Raw genomic sequence first — 21,728 nt, 5'->3', positions numbered from 1 at the left:
CACAGCTGTGATGCAATGCAATACAATACAATGTAAGACAATACAAAATACCTGTATTATAACCCCAGGATCCACTGACTGCACTTGGAGTGAAAGAAACAGTATGCCACAACAACTGGATACTTAACCAGAGATATATTTTACTGTGAAATATGCAAATAAGTGATTACAGTAATTGTGCTGTCATCCCAACGTAAGACGACAGCACAATTGATTTAAACATATGCTATTTGAAAACAGTATACATAAACATTTTATACCTGGGAGCTCCCCCTACTTTATTAGCTATGCGTGAGATCTCACTTAAAGTACTTGGTCTTGGATCTTCTTTTCTTCGCTAGCTAAAGTGATTTGTAATCCACAGTTTTGAAGAGTCAAATTGAGGTGAAAATGCTCCTGGTGTAACTGCAACAACTATTTAAAAAATCGCTTGAAACGTCAAATTAGATAGGCCTCAAACCTTCTCAGTGTCAGTTTGTCTGCTCCTCTGTTTAACTATAAATCCCAGTGAGGCCTGTATATGAGTCTAACTGCGTGTAAACTTAGCAAACTGTGGGTCATGACCCGCTCACCCACTGGATCGGAGCTCCGGGTAGTAACTTTTGTTCAGGGTCCTATGACTGCAACTTGTTTCTCCGTCAGCTCCGTTCAGCTCCGCTGGATGGATCCGGTTCTCCGATGCTCGGATGAGTGTCTCTTGGTCTCTGCAATCCGGCCACTGTCCTCTAGCTCTCTGAGCTCAGCCTTGGCTCCCTAGCAGCTCGGCATCAGCATCCAGCAGCCTTTGTTTACACTCCTGTCTCCCCTTGTCTCCAAGGCAACCCAAAATCCTCAACCAAACATCTCTCTGCATTACCAGTATTTGGGTCTCTCCTTGTCTCCAAGGCAACCAAAATACTAAACAAAACATCTCTCTGCATTACCAGTATTTGGTCACTAGATGGCTCCAAATACTTAAACATAGCAATGTCCATAGACGTTGTATTAAAGTATGCAAACATCAATATACAAGAATGTCAGCGCTACACACTCCCCCTACTTTATCTCTTTGGTCCTCCAAAGAGGTTCAAATTGCTAACTCTATTCTGCATTTTAGCCTCTATACGGTCATACAATACAGACAGAGGAGCTTCCCACCAATTGTCATATGATGGGGAGCTATCCTGTGCACTCACAGCTGATACTACTGTGTCTGGTACAGATGTGCCAAGGGGTGAGGTGGGGTTGTCCCTTACTGAATCAAAAGTAGAGGGACCAGACAGTTCAAGGTTTCTTTTGCTGACAAACTGAGATGCTTCAGAGCATTCCCCCAATGTATCATAAGTCAGTCTGCGTGGTGGACGAATGTCTCTCTTTGCTCTTTGCACTTTCGGGGTATCCATTCCTTTTTGACAAATGTCGTCATCCCTCCTCTCAGTGACTAAAAATGGAGAGTAAATAAGAGTACTGGGCTCTTCTGCAAGATGAGTTGCCGGCACAAATTCTGGGGCCTCTGCCCTGAGAGTTCCGTTATTATCCTCCTCTACTTCTGAAGAGATATCAGCATCTGTTTCTGAAGTTTCCGGAGGCCACAGCCAACTTATCTCCACTTCCTCTTCTTCATCTGTAGAGGGTGCAAGCTGAGATCTGGTTATTGGCCTACACACATCGGTGGATGTGGATGGGAATTCCTCCTCTGTGCTTATCCTGACTGCCTCAGTGAGAGGTAAAAGGTGATTTCGATGCCAGGTTTTTATTGGCCCAGTGTTTCCTTCTGGCTTGATTTCATACACTGGGAGCCCTGGAAGCTTCCTACACACAACATAAGGCTGTGATCTCCAACGATCAGCCAACTTATGCTTGCCTGGGATGCCTAGATTCCTCAGCAAAACCCGGTCACCTGGTTGAAGATCCTGAACTCTTACTTTCAGGTCAAAGTTTCTCTTGTTCCTGTTGACTCTGGAGTTCGAGGTGGCTTGAGCCTGTTCGTAAGCTATCTTCAGGCTCCTCCGCAGCCTGTCCACATACCCTCTATGGGAGGTCTCTGATGTGTGATCCAAGGAGGAACCAAAAGCCAGGTCCACTGGTAATCGGGCTTCACGGCCGAACATCAATCTGTAAGGTGAATACCCAGTGGCGTCACTTTTGGTACTGTTGTAGGCATGAACCAGTGCAGTAATGTGTTTACTCCAATGGGGTTTCTGTTCTGCAGTCAACGTCCCCAACATATTCAGGAGAGTCCTGTTGAACCTTTCCGGTTGAGGGTCCCCTTGTGGGTGATAAGGAGTAGTCCTGGACTTTTGTATGCCTAGTAGATCCAACAGTCTTTTTATTAATTTGCTCTCAAAGTCCCTTCCTTGGTCCGAATGTATCCGTTGAGGTAAGCCATAATGGACAAAGAACTTTTCCACGAGAGTCTTTGCTACTGTGGTTGCTTGCTGGTCTCTAGTAGGAAATGCTTGGGCATAACGGGTAAAGTGATCTGTTACCACCAAGATGTCCCCCTGCCCACTCAGATCGGATTCCAAACAAAGAAAGTCTATGCAGACCAGGTCCATTGGTCCCTGGCTCTCCAAATGGCCCATTGGGGCAGCCCTCTGGGGCAATGTCTTTCGTTGTATACACCTGAGGCAGGAATGACAGTAACTCTCCACTTCTTTCCTCATGTGAGGCCAGTAGAACCTGTCCCTTACTAGTTGGAAAGTCCTCTCGGCTCCCAAATGACCATGATGATCGTGTAAAGCAATCAGTACCCTCTCTCTGTACTTTTCCGGCAGGAGCAGCTGCCACTTTGCTTCTGGATCATCAGAGGGGCCCCTTCGGTAGACCACCCCTTGTTGCAACTGCAACCGATCCCATTCTTTCAGTATCAGCCGGGCTTCCTTCTTGGGGCTCTTCTGCAGCACATCAGACTGTTGATGTTCCAATGCCTTCAGCACCAGCCCACACAGTGGATCTTCCTCCTGATCTCTCCTGAGATCCTTTCTGGATAGCTTGGGGAGACCCTCTTGTACAACCTGGGAGACGTTGCAATAGCACCTGGGTACTCCCGCTGAGGATACTCCCACTTCTTCAGCTCTGGCCCCACCTCTCCCGTGTAGACTTGTCCCTTCACAAAGGGCTCTTACCCCCTCTGGACTAAGTTGAGTCCAGTCTTCTGATTGATTTCGGGGGTCATGAGGCCTTCTTGATAGAGCATCCGCATCTCGATTACCAACCCCTGGTCTGTACTTCAGGCTGAAGGTAAATGCCGAGAGAGCAGCTAGCCACCTGTGACCGGTGGCGTCCAGCTTTGCAGTGGTGAGCAGGTATGTGAGGGGGTTGTTGTCCGTCTTTACCACGAATTCAGCCCCGTAAAGGTAATCCTTCAACTTGTCTACCACTGCCCACTTCAGAGCCAGAAATTCAAGCTTGTGAGTCGGATAGTTTCTTTCGGCAGGAATCAAACTTCTGCTCACATAGGCGATCGGCCGCAGTTGCCCTTCATGCTCTTGATAGAGCACTCCTCCCAGTCCGTCACGGCTGGCATCCACATGCAACTCGTATGGTTTGGCAGGGTCTGCATAGGCCAAAACCGGAGCAGTGGTAAGGCTCCACTTCAATTGTCTGAAGGCTTCCTCACATCCTGGAGTCCACTGGTCCTGGATGGACTCTTTCTTCCTTCTGGGCCCTTCTTTTGGCTTCCTTGACTGATCTGGGCTTACACTAACTTCTTCCTGTTTCTTCAGGAGCTCAGTGAGTGGGTGGGCTATTTTAGCGAACCCCTCCACAAACCTTCTGTAGTACGAACAGAAGCCTAAGAATGACCTGAGTTCAGTCACGTTGGTGGGCCTTGGCCAAGAAGTGACAGCTTCTAACTTCTTGGGATCGGTTGCCACTCCCTCTTCAGACACAATGTGTCCCAGGTAATTCACTGAGGGCTGGTAGAACTGGCATTTTTCCATAGAGAGCTTCAGACCTTCATCATGAAGTCTCTTCAGGACCTTCTCCAGGCGTTCTTCGTGCTCTTCCAATGTTCTTCCAAATACTATGACGTCATCCAGGTAAACTAGTACTTCAAGTAGGTTCATGTCACCCACTGTCTTTTCCATCAACCTCTGGAACGTTGCTGGGGCCCCAGACAGGCCTTGCGGCATCCGGTTGAACTCAAAGAATCCGACTGGGGTGATAAAAGCGGTCTTCTCTTTGTCTTCAGGGCACATGGGGATCTGATAATACCCACTCTTTAAGTCCAGCACACTGAACCACTTCGCTCCCGACAGGCTCTGCAGAGCATCCTCTATCCGAGGTGTGGTGTACTGGTCAGGAATGGTCCTCCGGTTCAGGGTCCTGTAATCGATACATAGGCGTAGGGACCCGTTCTTCTTCCTGACCACCACTATTGGGGAGGCATAAGGACTCCTGGACTCCTGGATAATGCCAGTCCTCTTGAGTTCAGCCAGTTGTTCCCTCAAATCTTCCAGATCTCCCAATGGGATTCGCCTAACCCTTTCACGAAACGGCTTGTCTTCCTCCAGTCGAATTCGGTGGGTGGCACTCTTTGCCAAACCCACATCAAATTCACTTTTTGAGAAAGCTGCCCTCCATCTCAGAAGTTGGGCTTTAGCTCTTTCTCTCCATGCAGGAGTAAGAGGCGTATTCTTTGGGCAGAATTCTTCTACATGGATTTCTGCTGCTGGTGCTTCCGTCGAACCACATGCTGCAACTGGAGTTGCTGGGCTGACCTGTCCTAACAGTAGTCTGGCTGGCACCCTCACTGGCACAGCTGCTGTGTTGCGGACACTGACTGGAACTTTGCCGTGAGTCCTCTTCAATGCCCTGGTGGGCAATACTTCAGGGATAAGTTCTAACCCCCTTTTTTCTTCCTGGCATGTATTTTCAAGGACAATAAAAGGACCTGGTTTTTTCCAGCTTAACTTGACGAAGGCTCTCAGGCAGACTACTTCACCCGGCTGGACTAACCTCTTTTCCCTATCCAGGAGCCAGATTTTCCCCACTCCCTCTTCAGGAGCCTCTTCCTCCTGTCTAAGGTCTCGGTATGTCTGGGCCAACATTGGATGTATTTTAGTGGGGAGGGTCCCCGTCTGCAGCACAAGCGGTGCAAGTAGCCTCCTCACTAAGTCAGTGTTCGTCCCAATGATGAGGGAATTTTTGTCAGCCCCTGGGGGACGAGGGCACACTATGGCCAAGGTGTCTAAAGTCTCAGCCTCTCCTGCTGTACTTGGGTCAAAGGTGAGTCTGACCGGCAGGTAACCATCATATGGGAAGTTCTGAGTGCCTAATCCCCATATCTCTAGTTCCTCCAATTTCTGTAACGGCAGGTGCTTGAGATGTCTGTTATAGAAATCCCTGTAGAGCAAGGTTACTTGGGCTCCAGTGTCCAGCAGGGCTTTCGTATAAATCCCCTCTACTTGGATGGGGACAATTGGGGAGGGTCCCACTAGCTTGGGGGGAAATCCACTGATTGCAGTACCTTTGACCTGCCTGGTGGCTTGTACCTTCGCCTTTGGTTTTGGGGGTCTCTCTTTTTTCCGTCCTGGCTTGTTGGTGACCCCAGTGGTCAGGGGCATATGAGTCGGTGTGGAGTTCGCTATTGCAACCGGGCGCCCAGTTGACTCCTTCACTGGGGCCCTCTGAAGTTTTCCCCCGGTTGTTTGGATTTTGTTTCAGTTACTGGGCTTGGGCACACTCGCCTGAGATGTCCTACTCCTCCACATTTAAAGCAGACTCTCTGTGTTTGTTTCATAGGGCAGTTAATGGTAGGAGTCTCCGGAGCCTTGAGTGGCGGGACTTCTTCTGTCTGGGGTTTCACCAGACGAGTCATCAACATGGTCATCATCTCCAGTATTTCTTTCTGGGTCTGGAACAGCTTCTCCAGTCCAGTCTGACCTACGGTTAGGTGGTGAATAGGTGAAAGCCATGATCCCTGTTCAACGTTTGCTGCCAGTACATTAAGTTCCTGAGTGTCTGAGGGGACACCTATCTGCTGTATTTTAGCACTTGTGGTGCTAGGAGGTTGAAGTTTCCTCTGTTTTTGGTCCCTCTCAATCTCCATCTTATCCGCTTCATTCACTTTCTCAATGAGGACCTCATCCGGAGTTGAGGGATCTTCCAAATACTGCTTCAGTTGTAGCTTGATATAGTCACTCCTCAATCCCGTAGTCACAGATCTCCTAAATTTCGTCTTAACTAGCTCGGCTCCAAAATGCTCTCCATTTCCTTCTTCCTTTGATGTGAACAGCAGGCGGTCCTTGAGCTCAATGGCCCGAAATAGGAAGTTCTGAGGAGTCTCTCTACTATCCTGTGTCATATTTATCAGTCGATGAAACAGCTCAGGGGCATCTTCCTCCTCATAATAGCTTTTCAGTATCCTCTTTAGCTGGTTCAAGGTCAATCCACACTTCCTTTCCAACATGCCCCTAACACTTGAAGCTGGGCTGATGGCATGGATTACAGCCTCTCTAATTTCCGATTCCAGATATCCTTTCTGTAGCCCCAACTCTATTTGGTGTAGGAGGCTGGTGTAGGACAGTTTGTCCTTCTGCCCTCTTTCTCCTATCTGGCCGTCAATGTGGAAATCCTTCCGGATGGTTACTTCCTGCAAGCGGCCCTGGGTGCGTTTCTTCAGTACCTTCCCAGTGTTGGACGTTATCTGGCCATCTTTCTGGTCCTCCAAAACGACACGTAACCCATTAATGCGTTCAGCTATCATACTGGAGGTCTCCTGAAACCTCTCCTGTATGTTACAGTACTGTCGCTTCAGATCAGCCAGCTGTCGTTCTGCCAGTGATTTAACAGCAGCCTCTGCTTTCCTGTCTAAAGGTTCTAACTGCTTTTGACTGGGAGAGCGCCCTTCATGTTTGCTGGGGTGTGTCAGGTGGAACTCTGTCTTTTCGGACAATTTTATACTGGCACCGTGGAAGTTTTCAGGGACATCCCGTCCCCACTCTATCAGTGCATAGGTGCAGTCGGTCCCAGGATCAGGTTTCACTGCGACCACATAAGCCTTTCTGTCCAGGGACAATGCTTGTACCACCTCTTTAATTTGTTTCTTTCCCCAGTCGCTCCCTGGAAGTTCAATGGCCACGCTCGCTTCTGAGCGTGTCCCTTCTGCTTCGCACCATTGGACTACTTTGATGGGGTCCATGGTAGCGTGAAGGGGCGGGCTTGCTTGTAGAGTGACAGGAATCCCGGACGAGCCCCCACGTGTAGCACTGACCCCCGAAGGAGCTGCTGGTTTAATTTGGGCCTGCACTCTACCAATAAACCCCACTAACTTGGCTCAATCCCCTTGGCACAGCTGTGATGCAATGCAATACAATACAATGTAAGACAATACAAAATACCTGTATTATAACCCCAGGATCCACTGACTGCACTTGGAGTGAAAGAAACAGTATGCCACAACAACTGGATACTTAACCAGAGATATATTTTACTGTGAAATATGCAAATAAGTGATTACAGTAATTGTGCTGTCATCCCAACGTAAGACGACAGCACAATTGATTTAAACATATGCTATTTGAAAACAGTATACATAAACATTTTATACCTGGGAGCTCCCCCTACTTTATTAGCTATGCGTGAGATCTCACTTAAAGTACTTGGTCTTGGATCTTCTTTTCTTCGCTAGCTAAAGTGATTTGTAATCCACAGTTTTGAAGAGTCAAATTGAGGTGAAAATGCTCCTGGTGTAACTGCAACAACTATTTAAAAAATCGCTTGAAACGTCAAATTAGATAGGCCTCAAACCTTCTCAGTGTCAGTTTGTCTGCTCCTCTGTTTAACTATAAATCCCAGTGAGGCCTGTATATGAGTCTAACTGCGTGTAAACTTAGCAAACTGTGGGTCATGACCCGCTCACCCACTGGATCGGAGCTCCGGGTAGTAACTTTTGTTCAGGGTCCTATGACTGCAACTTGTTTCTCCGTCAGCTCCGTTCAGCTCCGCTGGATGGATCCGGTTCTCCGATGCTCGGATGAGTGTCTCTTGGTCTCTGCAATCCGGCCACTGTCCTCTAGCTCTCTGAGCTCAGCCTTGGCTCCCTAGCAGCTCGGCATCAGCATCCAGCAGCCTTTGTTTACACTCCTGTCTCCCCTTGTCTCCAAGGCAACCCAAAATCCTCAACCAAACATCTCTCTGCATTACCAGTATTTGGGTCTCTCCTTGTCTCCAAGGCAACCAAAATACTAAACAAAACATCTCTCTGCATTACCAGTATTTGGTCACTAGATGGCTCCAAATACTTAAACATAGCAATGTCCATAGACGTTGTATTAAAGTATGCAAACATCAATATACAAGAATGTCAGCGCTACACTTGTATCATTTCTATATTCCACAAAACTCCTAAACACAGCAATGAAAACCTCCAGGCATTTTTTTTAACAACAACAGTAAATACTTTGTGACAAATGAAATTCCACGTTGGTAAAACACCAGGGAAGGGTTAGAAGAGAACAGATTGTGTTATCCATACTAGTAAAGCAGCCATTCTCAGCCAGGGTTAAACTCTAGAGTTCCTTCAGGAATGGCTAGGGGTTCCTGCATAATACCAGGGCCAATGCCAAGGGGGCACATTCTCCCACTTGTCACCAACATAAAGGGTATTTTCTAAATGAGCCCCAATGAGGTTCTCTTAAGTTTCCCTGAGATCTGAAAAATATTTTGAGGGTTCCTTTGGGGTTAAAAGGTTGGGAAAGGCAGTAATAAAGCATACCCGCTGTGGAATTGTACAAGTACTGCAATGACCATATCCTGCAACATCTTTTTTATTAACCACTTTAGCCCCGGGCCTGTTTTTCAGAGTCGGTGTTTACGAGACAAAACCATTTTTTTTGCTAGAAAATTACTTAAAACCCCCAAACATTATATATTTTTTTTTTCTAACACCCTAGAGAATAAAATGGAAGTCATTGCAATACTTTTTGTCACACCGTATTTGCGCAGCGGTCTTACAAGCGCACTTTTTTTGGAAAAAAATCACTTTTTTAAATGAAAAAATAAGACAACAATAAATTTGGCCCAATTTTTTTATATATTGTGAAAGATAATGTTACGCCGAGTAAAATGATACCCAACATGTCACGCTTAAAAATTGCGCCCGCTCGTGGCATGGCGTCAAACTTTTACCCTTAAAAATCTTGATAGGCGACGTTTAAAAAATTCTACAGGTTGCATTTTTTGAGTTACAGAGTAGGCCTAAGGCTAAAATTATTGCTCTCGCTCTAACGATCGCGGCGATACCTCACTTGTGTGGTTTGAATACCGTTTTCATATGTCGGCGCTACTCGCGTATACGTTCGCTTCTACGCGCGAGCTCGTCGGGACGGGGCGCTTTAAAAAAATTTTTTTTGCTTTTCAAATTTATTTTTATTTATTTTAGAATTTTTAACACTGAAAAAAAAAAAAAAAAAAAAAAAAATAGCACTTTTATTCCTATTACAAGGAATGTAAACATCCCTTGTAATAGAAAAAAGCATGACAGGTCCTCTTAAATATAAGATCTGGGGTCAAAAAGACCTCAGATCTCATATTTGGGCTTAAATGCAAAAAAAAAAAAAAATTTGGAAATGTCATTTTTTCAAATGACAAAAAAAAAAATGTTTCTTTAAGACGCTGGGCGGGACTGACGTTTTGACGTCACTTCCACCCAGCGGAGCTATGGGGACGGGCGAAGGAGATTTTTCCTTCCGTCTCGTCCCCGCTCAGCTGCCGGATGGTCGCGATCTCCTCCGCCGCTACCGACGGCTCCGGTAAGCGGCGGAGGGCGCGGGAGAGCGGCGGGAGGGGGGGGGGGCCCCTCTCCCGCCACCGATAACGGCGAATTCGCCGCGGAGACCGCCATTATCGTTAACACGGCCGCCCACAGAAGAGATGAATATCTCGATTGTGGCAGCAGCTGCTACCGTTACCGAGATATTCATCTCTAAAGTGAGGACGTATAACGACGGTGGGCGGTCGGCAAGTGGTTAATACCAAACCATTTAGTAAGGTTCCTACTCTTCCCCTTTTTTAGCCCATAAACAGAACAATAAATTAAGTTAGTCTTTTGGACAATCGTTTAACAACCAAAAGACTTATTTGGTGTACATAGTTACAAATAGGCGAGCCGCGATGATGTCACTCTTGCGCATGTGCACGGGAGTCACGGCTGCGGCACAGCGCTTTGTATTGACAGCACATTCAACCTCCTCTTCTTGGGCCAATCGCCAGGGCTTCTGGCTCCTCCTCTCTGGCAAGTGCCCCCATAGGTAGGAGCTTCCAATGGGGGCACTCGTGTGAACTCACTCCTGAGCCCTGTTGCTCGTGTCTATAGACACAGAAAACGGGGATCAATCCCACCCCCGCTTCACTGGCTTTGAATAACAGCAGCGAGCCAATGCTATAGCAAAGCCTTTGAGAGCGTGAATTGAGAGGAGAGAGCCACTACAGACAGATACAACATACAGACAGAGCATATCCCGGGTAGCGGAACCACAGAGCGTATCAAGGGGAGCGACACCTCGGAGCGTATCCCGGGTAGCGGCACCTCGGAGCGTACCCCGGGTAGCGGCACCTCGGAGCGTATCCCGGGTAGCGGCACCTCGGAGCGTATCCCGGGTAGCGGCACCACAGAGCGTATCCCGGGTAGCGGCACCTCGGAGCTTATCCCGGGTAGCGGCACCTCGGAGCGTATCCCGGGTAGCGGCACCTCGGAGCGTATCCCGGGTAGCGGCACCTCGGAGCGTATCCCGGGTAGCGGCACCACAGAGCGTATCCCGGGTAGCGGCACCTCGGAGCTTATCCCGGGTAGCGGCACCTCGGAGCGTATCCCGGGTAGTGACACCTCGGAGCGTATCCCAGGTAGCGGCATGTCGGAGCGTATCCCGGGTAGCGGCATCTCAGAGCGTATCCCGGGTAGCGGCACCTCAGAGCGTATCCCGGGTAGCGGCACCTCAGAGCGTATCCCGGGTAGCGGCACCTCAGAGCGTATCCCGGGTAGCGGCACCTCAGAGCGTATCCCGGGTAGCGGCACCTCAGAGCGTATCCCGGGTAGCGGCACCTCAGAGCGTATCCCGGGTAGCGGCACCTCAGAGCGTATCCCAGGTAGCGGCACCTCAGAGCGTATCCCAGGTAGCAACACCTCGGAGCGTATCCCGGGTAGCGACACCTCGGAGCGTATCCCGGGTAGCGACACCTCGGAGCGTATCCCGGGTAGCGATACCTCGGAAATTATCCCGGGTAGCACCCCGCGGAGCGTATCCAGGTTAGCGGCACCTTCGGAGCATATGCCGGGTAGCGGCACCTCGAAGCGTATCCAGGTTAGCGGCAACTCGGAGCATATGCCGGGTAGCAGCACCTCGGAGCGTATCCTGGGTAGTGACACCTCGGAGCGTATCCCGGGTAGCGGCATGTCGGAGCGTATCCCGAGTAGCGGCATCTCAGAGCGTATCCCGGGTAGCGGCACCTCAGAGCGTATCCCGGGTAGCGGCACCTCAGAGCGTATCCCGGGTAGCGGCACCTCAGAGCGTATCCCAGGTAGCAACACCTCGGAGCGTATCCCGGGTAGCGACACCTCGGAGCGTATCCCGGGTAGCGATACCTCGGAAATTATCCCGGGTAGCACCCCGCGGAGCGTATCCAGGTTAGCGGCACCTTCGGAGCATATGCCGGGTAGCGGCACCTAAAAGCGTATCCAGGTTAGCGGCAACTCGGAGCATATGCCGGGTAGCGGCACCTCGGAGCGTATCCTGGGTAGCGATACCTCGGAGCTTATCCCGGGTAGCACCCCGCGAAGCGTATCCCGGGTAGCGGCACCTCTGGACTGGCAGTGGTCAGCCTCCCAGGCTGCAGAGCTCAGTAACTACACTGCAGTCAGAAAACAGGAGGAGGATACCAGCACACTGGGTCCCAGAAATAATATATAGCAGCCCTCTCCCCTCCCCCAGTCCTCCCATAAGGCCTTGTACAATCGGAGGCTCAGTCCCGGGTATACAGGGAAGTGACAGGTCCTCTTCATACAAACTTCCAGACAATTTCTAATATATGGAGGGAGGGGAGCGGCTATGTGGAGAGGACACACAGGGCACGTCATAGCCCGCTCAGGGCCGGTTAGTGCGGCCGGGAAGGTAAACGAGCACTGACCTGGAAGTGAGCACCGGGGCCGCCATATCAGAGGAGGAGGCGGCTGGTCACGGGACCCGATGGACGGAGCTGTACACACACCCCTCAGTCATACACAGCTGCTGCTGCTGCGGGGGAGCCGAGCTCTAGAAATGTCTGCCGAGCAGCACAGCCCCAGGTTGCTATGCAGCACATGATCGCTCACAGAAAACATTAAAATATTAAGCTAATTTTATTTTAATTGTAGTTCTTGGTAGGAGAAATTAAAAACAACTCGTAGTCGGCAGGATTTGAACCTGCGCGGGGAGACCCCAATGGATTTCTAGTCCATCGCCTTAACCACTCGGCCACGACTACCTGTGTGAGGTAAGCACGCGCTCAGGTGTACTACAGATGGTGGATACAGGTCTGTCAGTGCTGGCTATTTATTCCATAATTCACACGCGCTTAGGTGTACTTAGGTGGATACAGGTCTGTCAATGCTGGCTATTTATTCCATAATTCACATTATAGAAGTCACTGAAAGTTATTATATGTGCTGTAGTAGAGCCAGAAGTCATGTAGGCAGAGGGTGATATGTGTATACCAGTGCTGGACACTACTGTTGTCACACCTTGGGCACTATAGTTTTCCCTCACCCCTTGCTGAGCACTATTGTTCTCCTGCTGGGCACTATTTTTTCCCCTCTGCCCATGTGGGCAGTATTGTTCTCCCCACCCCTGCTGGGCACTACTGTTCTCACACCCTGGGCCTCTACAGTTAACCCCCTGCTCGGCACTATAGTTCCCCTTCCTCTCTCTGGCCACTAAAGTTTTCCTTCCTTGTTTTATAGCAGAAACTAAAAAAAATATTGTTTTTAAAAAAAAAAAAAATTGGTGGTCTTTTTTTGTTTAAAGCGCAAAAAAATAAAACCGCAGAGGTGATCAAATACGACCAAAAGAAAGCTATACTTGTGGGGAAAAAAGGACATCAATTTTATTTGGGTACAGCCTCGGACAGTACCGTATCGCAAAAAATGGCCTGGTCATTAACCACTTGAGCACCGCGTCATGTAAAATGACGGCTTCACGGTGGCTCTGGAAATCCAACAGGACGTCAATTGACGTCCTGGATTCCTCCGGCCACTGGGGGGCGCGCGAGCGGCGGCGCGCCCCCGAGATGCCGATGCGCGTGCCTGGCGGTCGCGATGTCCGCCAGGCTCCCGCGATCGGTAATGACAGAGCAGGGACGTGGAGCTCTGTGTGTAAACACAGAGCTCCACGTCCTGTCAGGGGAGAGAGGAGACCGATGCTGTGTCTCTTGTACATAGGGACACAGCATCGGTTACCTCCCCCAGTCACCCCCTCCCCCCACAGTTAGAACACTAATTAGGGTACACATTTAACCCCTTCCTCACCTCCTAGTGTTAACCCCTTCAATGCCAGTCACATTTATACAGTAATTAGTGCATATTTATAGCACTGATCGCTGTATAAATGTGAATGGCGCTAAAAATGTGTCAAAAGTGTCCGATGTGCCCGCCATAATGTCGCAGTCCCAATAAAAAAATCGCAGATCGCCGCCATTACTAGTAAAAAAAAAATTAAAAAAATAATAATAATGATAAAAATAATAATTCTGTCCCATATTTTGTAAGCGCTTATTGCGATTTTTTTTTTTTTTTTTTTACCAAAAATATGTAGAAGAATACGTATCGACCTAAACTGAGAAAAAAAAATTTGGAAAAAAAAAATTGGGCTAATTTATTATAGCAACAAGTAAAAAATATTGATTTTTTTTTAAAAATTGTTGCTTTTTTTGTTTTATAGCGCAAAAAATAAAAACCGCAGAGGTGATCAAATACCACCAAAAGAAAGCTCTATTTGTGGGGGGAAAAAGGGCGTCAATTTTGTTTAGGAGCCACGTCGCATGACCGCGCAATTGTCAGTTAAAGCGACGCCGTGCCGGAAGCTGAAATTCCACCTGGGCAGGAGGGGGGTATATGTGCCCGGTATGGAAGTGGTTAAGGGGCCTTTCCCAGGGCTGAATTGGTTAAATGGGGCAGTCTGCTGGCTACGTTACCATTACTTAGGTAAATCCGTTTTTTCTCAAAGAGACTACATCCTTTTTGTGCACCAACTATCCAGCAGAAGAGTCTTCCACATGTTTAAAGCGGTTGTAAACCATGGGTGGTTAAAAAAAATGAATTGCATACTAGCACATTATGGAATACTTACCTTAGAACGAAGCCCTCCCACGACACACTGTCACTGCTGTAAGGGGTGACATCTTCCCCCGGGCTTTCTTCCATGTTTATGCGCTCCGGCTGTGTGATTGGCCAGAGCCGTGATGAGGTCAATCCCACGCATGCGCGCTAAAGCCCGCCGTTTCCGGCACAAAACTCTGAGGTCGCTGGCTGCATGCAGGGGGAATATCTTCTAAACAGTGAACGTTTAGGAGATATTAAAGCGGAGGTTCACCCATAGCTTACACCTTTTCCCCTTAGCTGGATGCTCGTTTTGTCTAGGGGAATCGGCTATTTGTTTTAAAATATGATCCGTACTTACCTGTTTACGAGATGCATCTTCTCCGCCGCTTCCGGGTATGGGTTGCGGGACTGGGCATTCCTTCTTGATTGACAGTCTTCCGAGAGGCTTCCGACGGTCGCATCCATCGCGTCACGATTTTCCGAAAGAAGCCGAACGTCGGTGCGCAGGCGCAGTAAAAGCCGCACCTACGTTCGGCTTCTTTCGGCTACGAGTGACGCGATGGATGCGACCATCGGAAGCCTCTCGGAAGACTGTCAATCAAGAAGGAACGCCCGCTCCCGAAGACCCATACCCGGAAGCGACGGAGAAGATGCATCTCGAAAACGGGTAAGTACGGATCATATTTTAAAACAACTAGCCGATTCCCCTAGACAAAACAAGCATGAAGCTAAGGGGAAAATAGAAAAAATAAACAAATTGGGTGAACTCCCGCTTTAACCACTTGAGACCCGCGCTATTGACAAAAGACGTCAACAGCGCGGCTCTCAGGTGCCAACTGGACGTCTTTGGACGTCTTTTTAAAAGCATTACCCGCGTGCGCCTCTGTGGGGCTCGCAGCGGGTAAACACTGTCCCGCCGCATCGCTGGGGAGCCGATGCGTGTACCTGGCGGCTGCGATGTCCGCCGGGTACACGCGATCGTCGGTGACACAGCCGGTAACAGCAGGGACGTGGAGCTCTGTGTGTAAACACAGAGCTCCACGTGCTGTCAGAGGAGAGGAGACCGATCTGTGTCTCTTGTACATAGGGACACAGCATCGGTCACCTCCCCCAGTCACCCCCCTCCCCCCACACAGTTAGAACACACCCAGGTAACACGTTTAACCCCTTCCTCACCCCCTAGTGTTAACCCCTTCCCTGCCAGTCACATTTATACAGTAATTAGTGCATTTTTATAGCACTGCTCGCTGTATAAATGTGAATGGTCCCAAATTTGTGTCGAAAGTGTCCGATACGTCCGCCGCAATATCGCAGTCCCAATAAAAATCGCAGATCGCCGCCATTACTAGTAAAAAAAAAAAAATAATAAAAAAAAATAATAATTATGTTCCCCATTTTGTAGGCGCTATAACTTTTGCGCAAACCAGTCGCTTATTGCTTATTACGTCGAAAAATGCGTATCGGCCTTAACTGAGAAAAAAAATAGTTTTAAAAAAAAAATGGGATATTTATTATAGCAACAAGTAAAAAAATATATATATTTTTTAAATTGTCGCTCTTTTTTTGTTTATAGTGCAAAAAATAAAAACCGCAGAGGTGATCAAATACCACCAAAATAAAGCTCTATTTGTGGGGAAAAAAGGACGTCAATTTTGTTTGGGAGCCACGTCGCACGACCGCGCAATTGTCAGTTAAAGCGACGCAGTGCCGGAAGCTGAAATTTCGCCTGGGAACGAAGGGGGTTTATGTGCCCAGTAAGCAAGTGGTTAATTTTACCTACAAGTAAGCCTTATTATAGGTTTACCTGTAGGTAAAAGTCACAAAGCGGGCTTTACTACCACTTTAAGGAACCTTATGGGGCATTTACTTGTCTAAATTCCTGAGAGTTAAACCCTGATTCTTTTCTCGGAGAGCCTGCAAGTGAGTTAGCCCTGTGTTTTATTTATTCTTCTAATTTAATTTTCTCATTTGGGGACATTCTCTTGATCTAGGAGCTAACGTTTAATTCTTCAGTCCTGTAGGATGGGTGGGTGTGACTTAAAATTGTACTGTATTGTGTTATATTGCCTATTCTCTGTGATGTTTTGCCATTTGATAAATTCAGCCAATTGCTTTTTCTTTGCCTGTTTTACCACCCTATTGACTTTAGTACAAGTTGAACATTTATCTCACCAGTGTGTGTGCTTATCCTTTTGTGATAGTCATGGAGTCACCTGGCCCAGGTATTTTGGTGGTGTCAGCAGGGATAGCTGCTCGGGCATAATGATGAACAGAGCATCCAAAATACTCAGCGGCTCCTTAGGGTAAGGTGACCAGATTTTTCAAATGAAATCCGGGGACATATTTTTTCTTTACTAGTCATGGCAACAATCAGCGACTCTCTGCCGTCGCCGCTACCGCCTCACAGTCTCTCAAGTCTTACTCTTCAGGCCTCGGCTACTACTGGACGAGGAGCAGAGGAAGATCACTCCGCCAGGGAAGGCAAGGAGATAGGCAGGTGGCTGGCCAGGATTTGAGCCAAGGCAGAAGGACATGCGCCCGAAACTGAAGAAATATTCCCTCCGCTCCAACCAGCACATGATCATCAGAAAGGGGCACAGATAATTGGAAAAATATAACCCCCCTATGCTAGTAGGCACGGCGGAGCGGGGGGGTGTAATTCTATTTTTTTTATTTTAATTCTGCACTGATTGTCTTTTAAATTGACCCAGCCCCCTATTAAATCCAATCTGGGGACAAAACCAGGGACAGACTTGGTCCGGGGACTGTGTCCTCAATCAGGGGACTGTCCCCTGAAACTGGGGATGTCTGGTCACCCTACCTTAGGGGATATCTGTCTGTTTACCTTAGGGGATAACTCTACAGTTCTTTCCCTCCCCCAGCTAAGGCCAGCGAAGGTCTAATTAATGATATTTCTCTGCCTGCTGGGAATAAAACTTCTCCCCCACCCCCTGCAGGCAAAGTCAATTCTACCTTTTTCACTTAATACAAAGCTAAACTCTAAAGCTCATGACGGATTTAGGATTTTTTTGGGCTGCAGGCCCAATGGAGATCATTACCAAATCTTCCAAGTGGTACACTTAAAGCGGAACTCCACCCTAAAGTGGAACTTCCGCTCATCGGAACCCTCCCCCCTCCGGTGTCACATTTGATACCTTTCAGGGGGAGGGGGTGCAGATGCCTGTCTAAGACAGGTATTTGCACCCGCTTCCGGCCACACAGTCTGCAGGTAGACTGCAGGCAGAACATCAGATCCCCCCGTTGTGTTCTGGGAAACACACGGCTCCCAGAACACAGCAGGTACCAGTGAGCATGGCGCAGCGCGATTTTTTGTACGGCGGAGCTCCGCTTTAAACAAAATAAGAATATAGGGGAAAGCTTCCAATGGGGACATTTGTTGGGACACTTAAGAACAAGATAAATTAATAAATCTTCCAATGGGGCAATCGTTTGAAAACTTAAGAAGAACAAGAATAGTGGAAAAATCTTCCCACAACCTCCTGGGACCTCCGGAGGGACCAGGGGTCAAGTCCTGGGGAAAAAAGTGTGGGAACTCCCACCCAACATCCACTCCCCCACCCAAAAAAAAAATGATACGCTCACATGCATAATTACTAAAGCGCATGTTTTTTTTTTAACCTCCTGGGCGGTGTTCCCGAGTCTGACTCGGGGTGAGATTTCTGGGCTAGGATCGGTAACCCCGAGTCAGACTCGGGCTCGCCTCGCTGGATGTACAGGGAGTTTTACTTACCTTGTCCCTGGATCCAGCGATGCCACCGCGCTGTGTGAGCGAGCGGGACCTCGCTCGATTCACACAGTGCCTCCGTGTGACGCCGATCTCCGTTCCCTGCAACGTTACGACGCACGGGGACGGAGAACGGCTCCAAATTCAAAAAAGTAAACAAACACTATACATACAGTATAATGTAATCTTATAGATTACAGTACTGTATGTAAAAAAAACACACCCCCCTTGTCCCTAGTGGTCTGTCCTGTGTCATGCATGTCATTTTATATAATAAAAACGTTTCTTTCTCCCTGCAAACTGTAGATTGTCCATAGCAACCAAAAGTGTCCCTTTATGTCAAAAATGGTTTTAGAGCAGCTAGAAAACAGCGATAATAAATTATAATAACTTGCAGAATTGTGCAATAGCGATTTGTGGGGAAATTCCTCATAAAAAAAAAAAAATAATGACAGCAACAATTCTGCAACTGAGCAAATTTCAGTGATTTTGATTTGATTACATTATTGAATAATTTTTATTATAATTATATTATTATTTGTTATAATTATTTATAATTATTTATTATATTATAATTTATAATTTTGTTTTTAAATAAAATTCATACCCGGGATGCCTATTAGAAGCTTGTTTGGTCAGATTTAAGTGAGTTATTTCTAAAAATGACAGACCTACAATATAAAACGCCAAATTTCCTTGCAAATAATGGTACCGCTTTCAGCATGTTTTTTCTAAAAGAATCATACCGCCAGGGAGGTTAAGCAAGTTCTTTCTAAATCCCGCAATGTCTCCTGGGAACAATGACAAAAGCTCCCAGGAGACATTGCGGCATCGAGGAAGTGACGGAATACCCGCACACTACCCGATGAATCCATATACAGGAAGCAGTCAGTAACATAAAAGATTACTAAGGTTCGCCTGCCCCTGACAGTAAGTCAAGCTGGGCATCGGCGCTCAGTGAAGGATTGGCTCGGGCGGCTCGGCTGCTCTAGTCCTGCAAAGGGAACTGCGTTCCTGCTGTAAAAAAAGTGCAGGAACTCCGTTCCCACAAGTTCCCGCAGGACTTGAGCCCTGTGAGGGACCATTTACACAGCGCAACGTGCAGATGCATAGTGAGGAGCCAGTTTTGGAGCTGCAAGGAGTCACATCTAGCTTTCCACAGTAAACATGCCAGTGCCGGGGATCAAAGACTGGCCAAGACCTGGCACAGGTGTGGACCGTGCAGGATCCCTAGACATGGAAGTGTCCTTTTATTAAAAGTCAGCAGCTATAGTATTTGTAGCCGTTCACTTTAATTTTTTTCAAAGAGACAGAGGAACCTCTTTAGGATGAACAAGAATAGAGGGGAAATCTTTCAATGGGGACATTTTTGGTTTTGGGTTTAACCACTTCCATACCGGGCACTTACGCCCCTTCCTGCCCAAGCCAATTTTCAGCTTTCAGCACTGTCGCACTTTGAATGACAATTGCGCGGTCGTGCTACACTGTACCCAAACAATTTTTTTATAATTTTGTTCCCACAAATAGAGCTTTTTTTTGGTGGTATTTGATCACCTCTGCGGTTTTTATTTTTTGCGCTATAAACAAAAGAAGAGTGACAATTTAAAAAAAAAAAAACACTATTTTTTACTTTTTTATTTAATAAATATCACAATTTTTTTTAAAAAAACTTTTTTTCCCCTCAGTTTAGGCCGATACGTATTCTTCTACATATTTTTGGTAAAAAAAATCGCAATGATCATATATTGATTGGTTTGCGCAAAAGTTATAGCGTTTACAAAATAGCTGATAGATTTATGGCATTTTTATTTTATTAATTTTTTTACTAGTATTGGCGGCGATTTGCGATTTTTTTACTGTCACTGTGACATTGCGGCGAACACATCGGACACTTTTGACACGTTTTTGGCGCCATTCACATTTATACAGCGATTAATGCGATAAAAATGCACTAATTACTGTATAAATGTGACTGGCATTCAAGGGGTTAACACTAGGGGGTGAGGGAGGGGTTAATATGTATACCTGTATTGTGTTCTAACTGTGGGGGAAGGAGGGTGACTGGGGGAGGTGACCGATCTATGTCCCTATGTACAAGGGACACAGATCGGTCTCCTCGCTCCCCTGACAGGACGTGGAGCTCTGTGTTTACACACAGAGCTCCACGTCCCTGCTCTGTCGTTACCGATCGCAGGTACCTGGCGGACATCGCGACCGCCAGGCACGCGCATCGGCATCTCGGGGACGCGCCGGGCGCTCGCGCGCCCCCCAGTGGCCGCAGGAATACAGGACGTCATATGACGTCCTGTTGAATATTCAGAGTCACCGTGGAGCCGTCATTTGACGATGGCCCGGTACTCTAGTGGTTAATAACGCTTTAAGTAGAACAAGAATAGAAAGGACATGTTCAAATGCAGACATTTGTTGGGACACTGGTTGCAGTAGAGAGAGGATTTCCCATACTTTGAAGAGGTTACTGGTTGTGTCTATAGGACACAATATACAGCATATACTATACAGCACAGCAGAAAAGTGTAAAGCTAGACTGGCATACTGTGCTACTGATAAAGAGCAAAGTAGTCCCTAAAACACATCCAGAGACCTGACATGTGGAAGAGTCTTTTCATGCCATAGCCCAGCCAAGGCAAGGGCTAAAAACCCAGGAGCAGTACAGCTCTTCACTCTATGGGGGTTATTTACTAAAGGCAAATCAATTGTGCACTACAAGTGCAAACTACAAGTGCAAAGTTGAAATTGCACTGAAAGTGCACTTGGAAGTGCAGTCGCTGTAGATCCGAGGGGGACATGCAAGGAAAATAAAAAGCAGCATTTTATCTTGCACATGATTGGATAATAAAATCAGCAGAGCTTCCCCTCATTTCAGATCTTCCCCCCAGATTTACAGTGACTGCACTTCCAAGTGCACTTTCAGTGCAATTTCAAGTGCATTCTGCAGAGTGGATTTGTCTTTAGTAAATAACCCCCTAAATGCACATTATAAACAGTCACGATAACGCATATGCAGAGCTTTGCCATTGTTTTTTAATGGTGCCTATTCATGTACTATTTATGCAGCACCAAAGTGTAACAAAATAGTTCAAGTTTAATGGTATCAAAAAAATGTGCTGTTTGATACAATTAATCTTGAATTTTATACTATTTTGTTACACACCTGTGCCTTTAAAGTCCCATTTCTAGGGGACAACAGTGTTTTTCATACATTAGTGGGATGTTACCTGTTAAAGGGACACTAAAGGTTTCCTTTAAAAAAAAAAAAAAAAATAACAAACATGTTATACTTACCTCCACTGTGCAGCTTGTTTTGCACAGAGTGGCCCCGATCCTGGTCTTCTGGGATCCCTCGGCGGCTGTCTTGGCTCCTCCCCACAAGAAATAACCCCCTTTGTGGGAGCTTTCTCCCACAGGGGTCAGTTGTTGCGGGCGCTCTCCCGTGATACAGCCTACGGACATAGCCGCTGACTGCATCACTCGGTCCTGCCCCCCGATGTGCCGCGTCATTGATTTGTTTGACAGCAGCGAGAGCCAATGGCTGCGCTGCTATCAATCAACCAATGAATGAGCCGAGAAGCCAGCGGGTTCACAGCGCAGGACTTTCGAGGGGTGAGGTAAGTAAACGGGGGGCTCGGGGGGGTGCTAATCCTCGGATGTTTTTTCACTTTAATGCATTAAGGTGAAAAAACGTGAACC

General features: G+C 47.5%; 1 protein-coding gene and 1 non-coding gene across 2 annotated transcripts in view; both read right to left on the bottom strand.

Annotated features, from left to right (window-relative positions):
- Nucleotides 1-12,249, bottom strand: part of HS1BP3 (HCLS1 binding protein 3) — a 186,816-nt gene extending 174,567 nt beyond the window's left edge. Inside the window, exon 1 of the mRNA XM_040348532.1 lies at nt 12,109-12,249. Coding sequence (XP_040204466.1) covers nt 12,109-12,134 — 26 coding nt within the window. The 5' untranslated portion in view covers nt 12,135-12,249. The remainder of the gene's footprint in view (nt 1-12,108) is intronic.
- A 113-nt stretch (nt 12,250-12,362) lies between these two features.
- Nucleotides 12,363-12,444, bottom strand: TRNAS-AGA. The gene has a single exon. It is a non-coding gene; the product is annotated as a tRNA-Ser (tRNA).
- Nucleotides 12,445-21,728: the final 9,284 nt, after the last annotated feature.

The sequence above is a fragment of the Rana temporaria genome, chromosome 4 (genome assembly GCF_905171775.1).
Source record: "Rana temporaria chromosome 4, aRanTem1.1, whole genome shotgun sequence".
Lineage (NCBI taxonomy): Eukaryota > Metazoa > Chordata > Amphibia > Anura > Ranidae > Rana > Rana temporaria.
The sequence above is the reverse complement of the archived record's forward strand: the minus strand, read 5'-3'. Positions and strand labels throughout refer to the sequence as shown.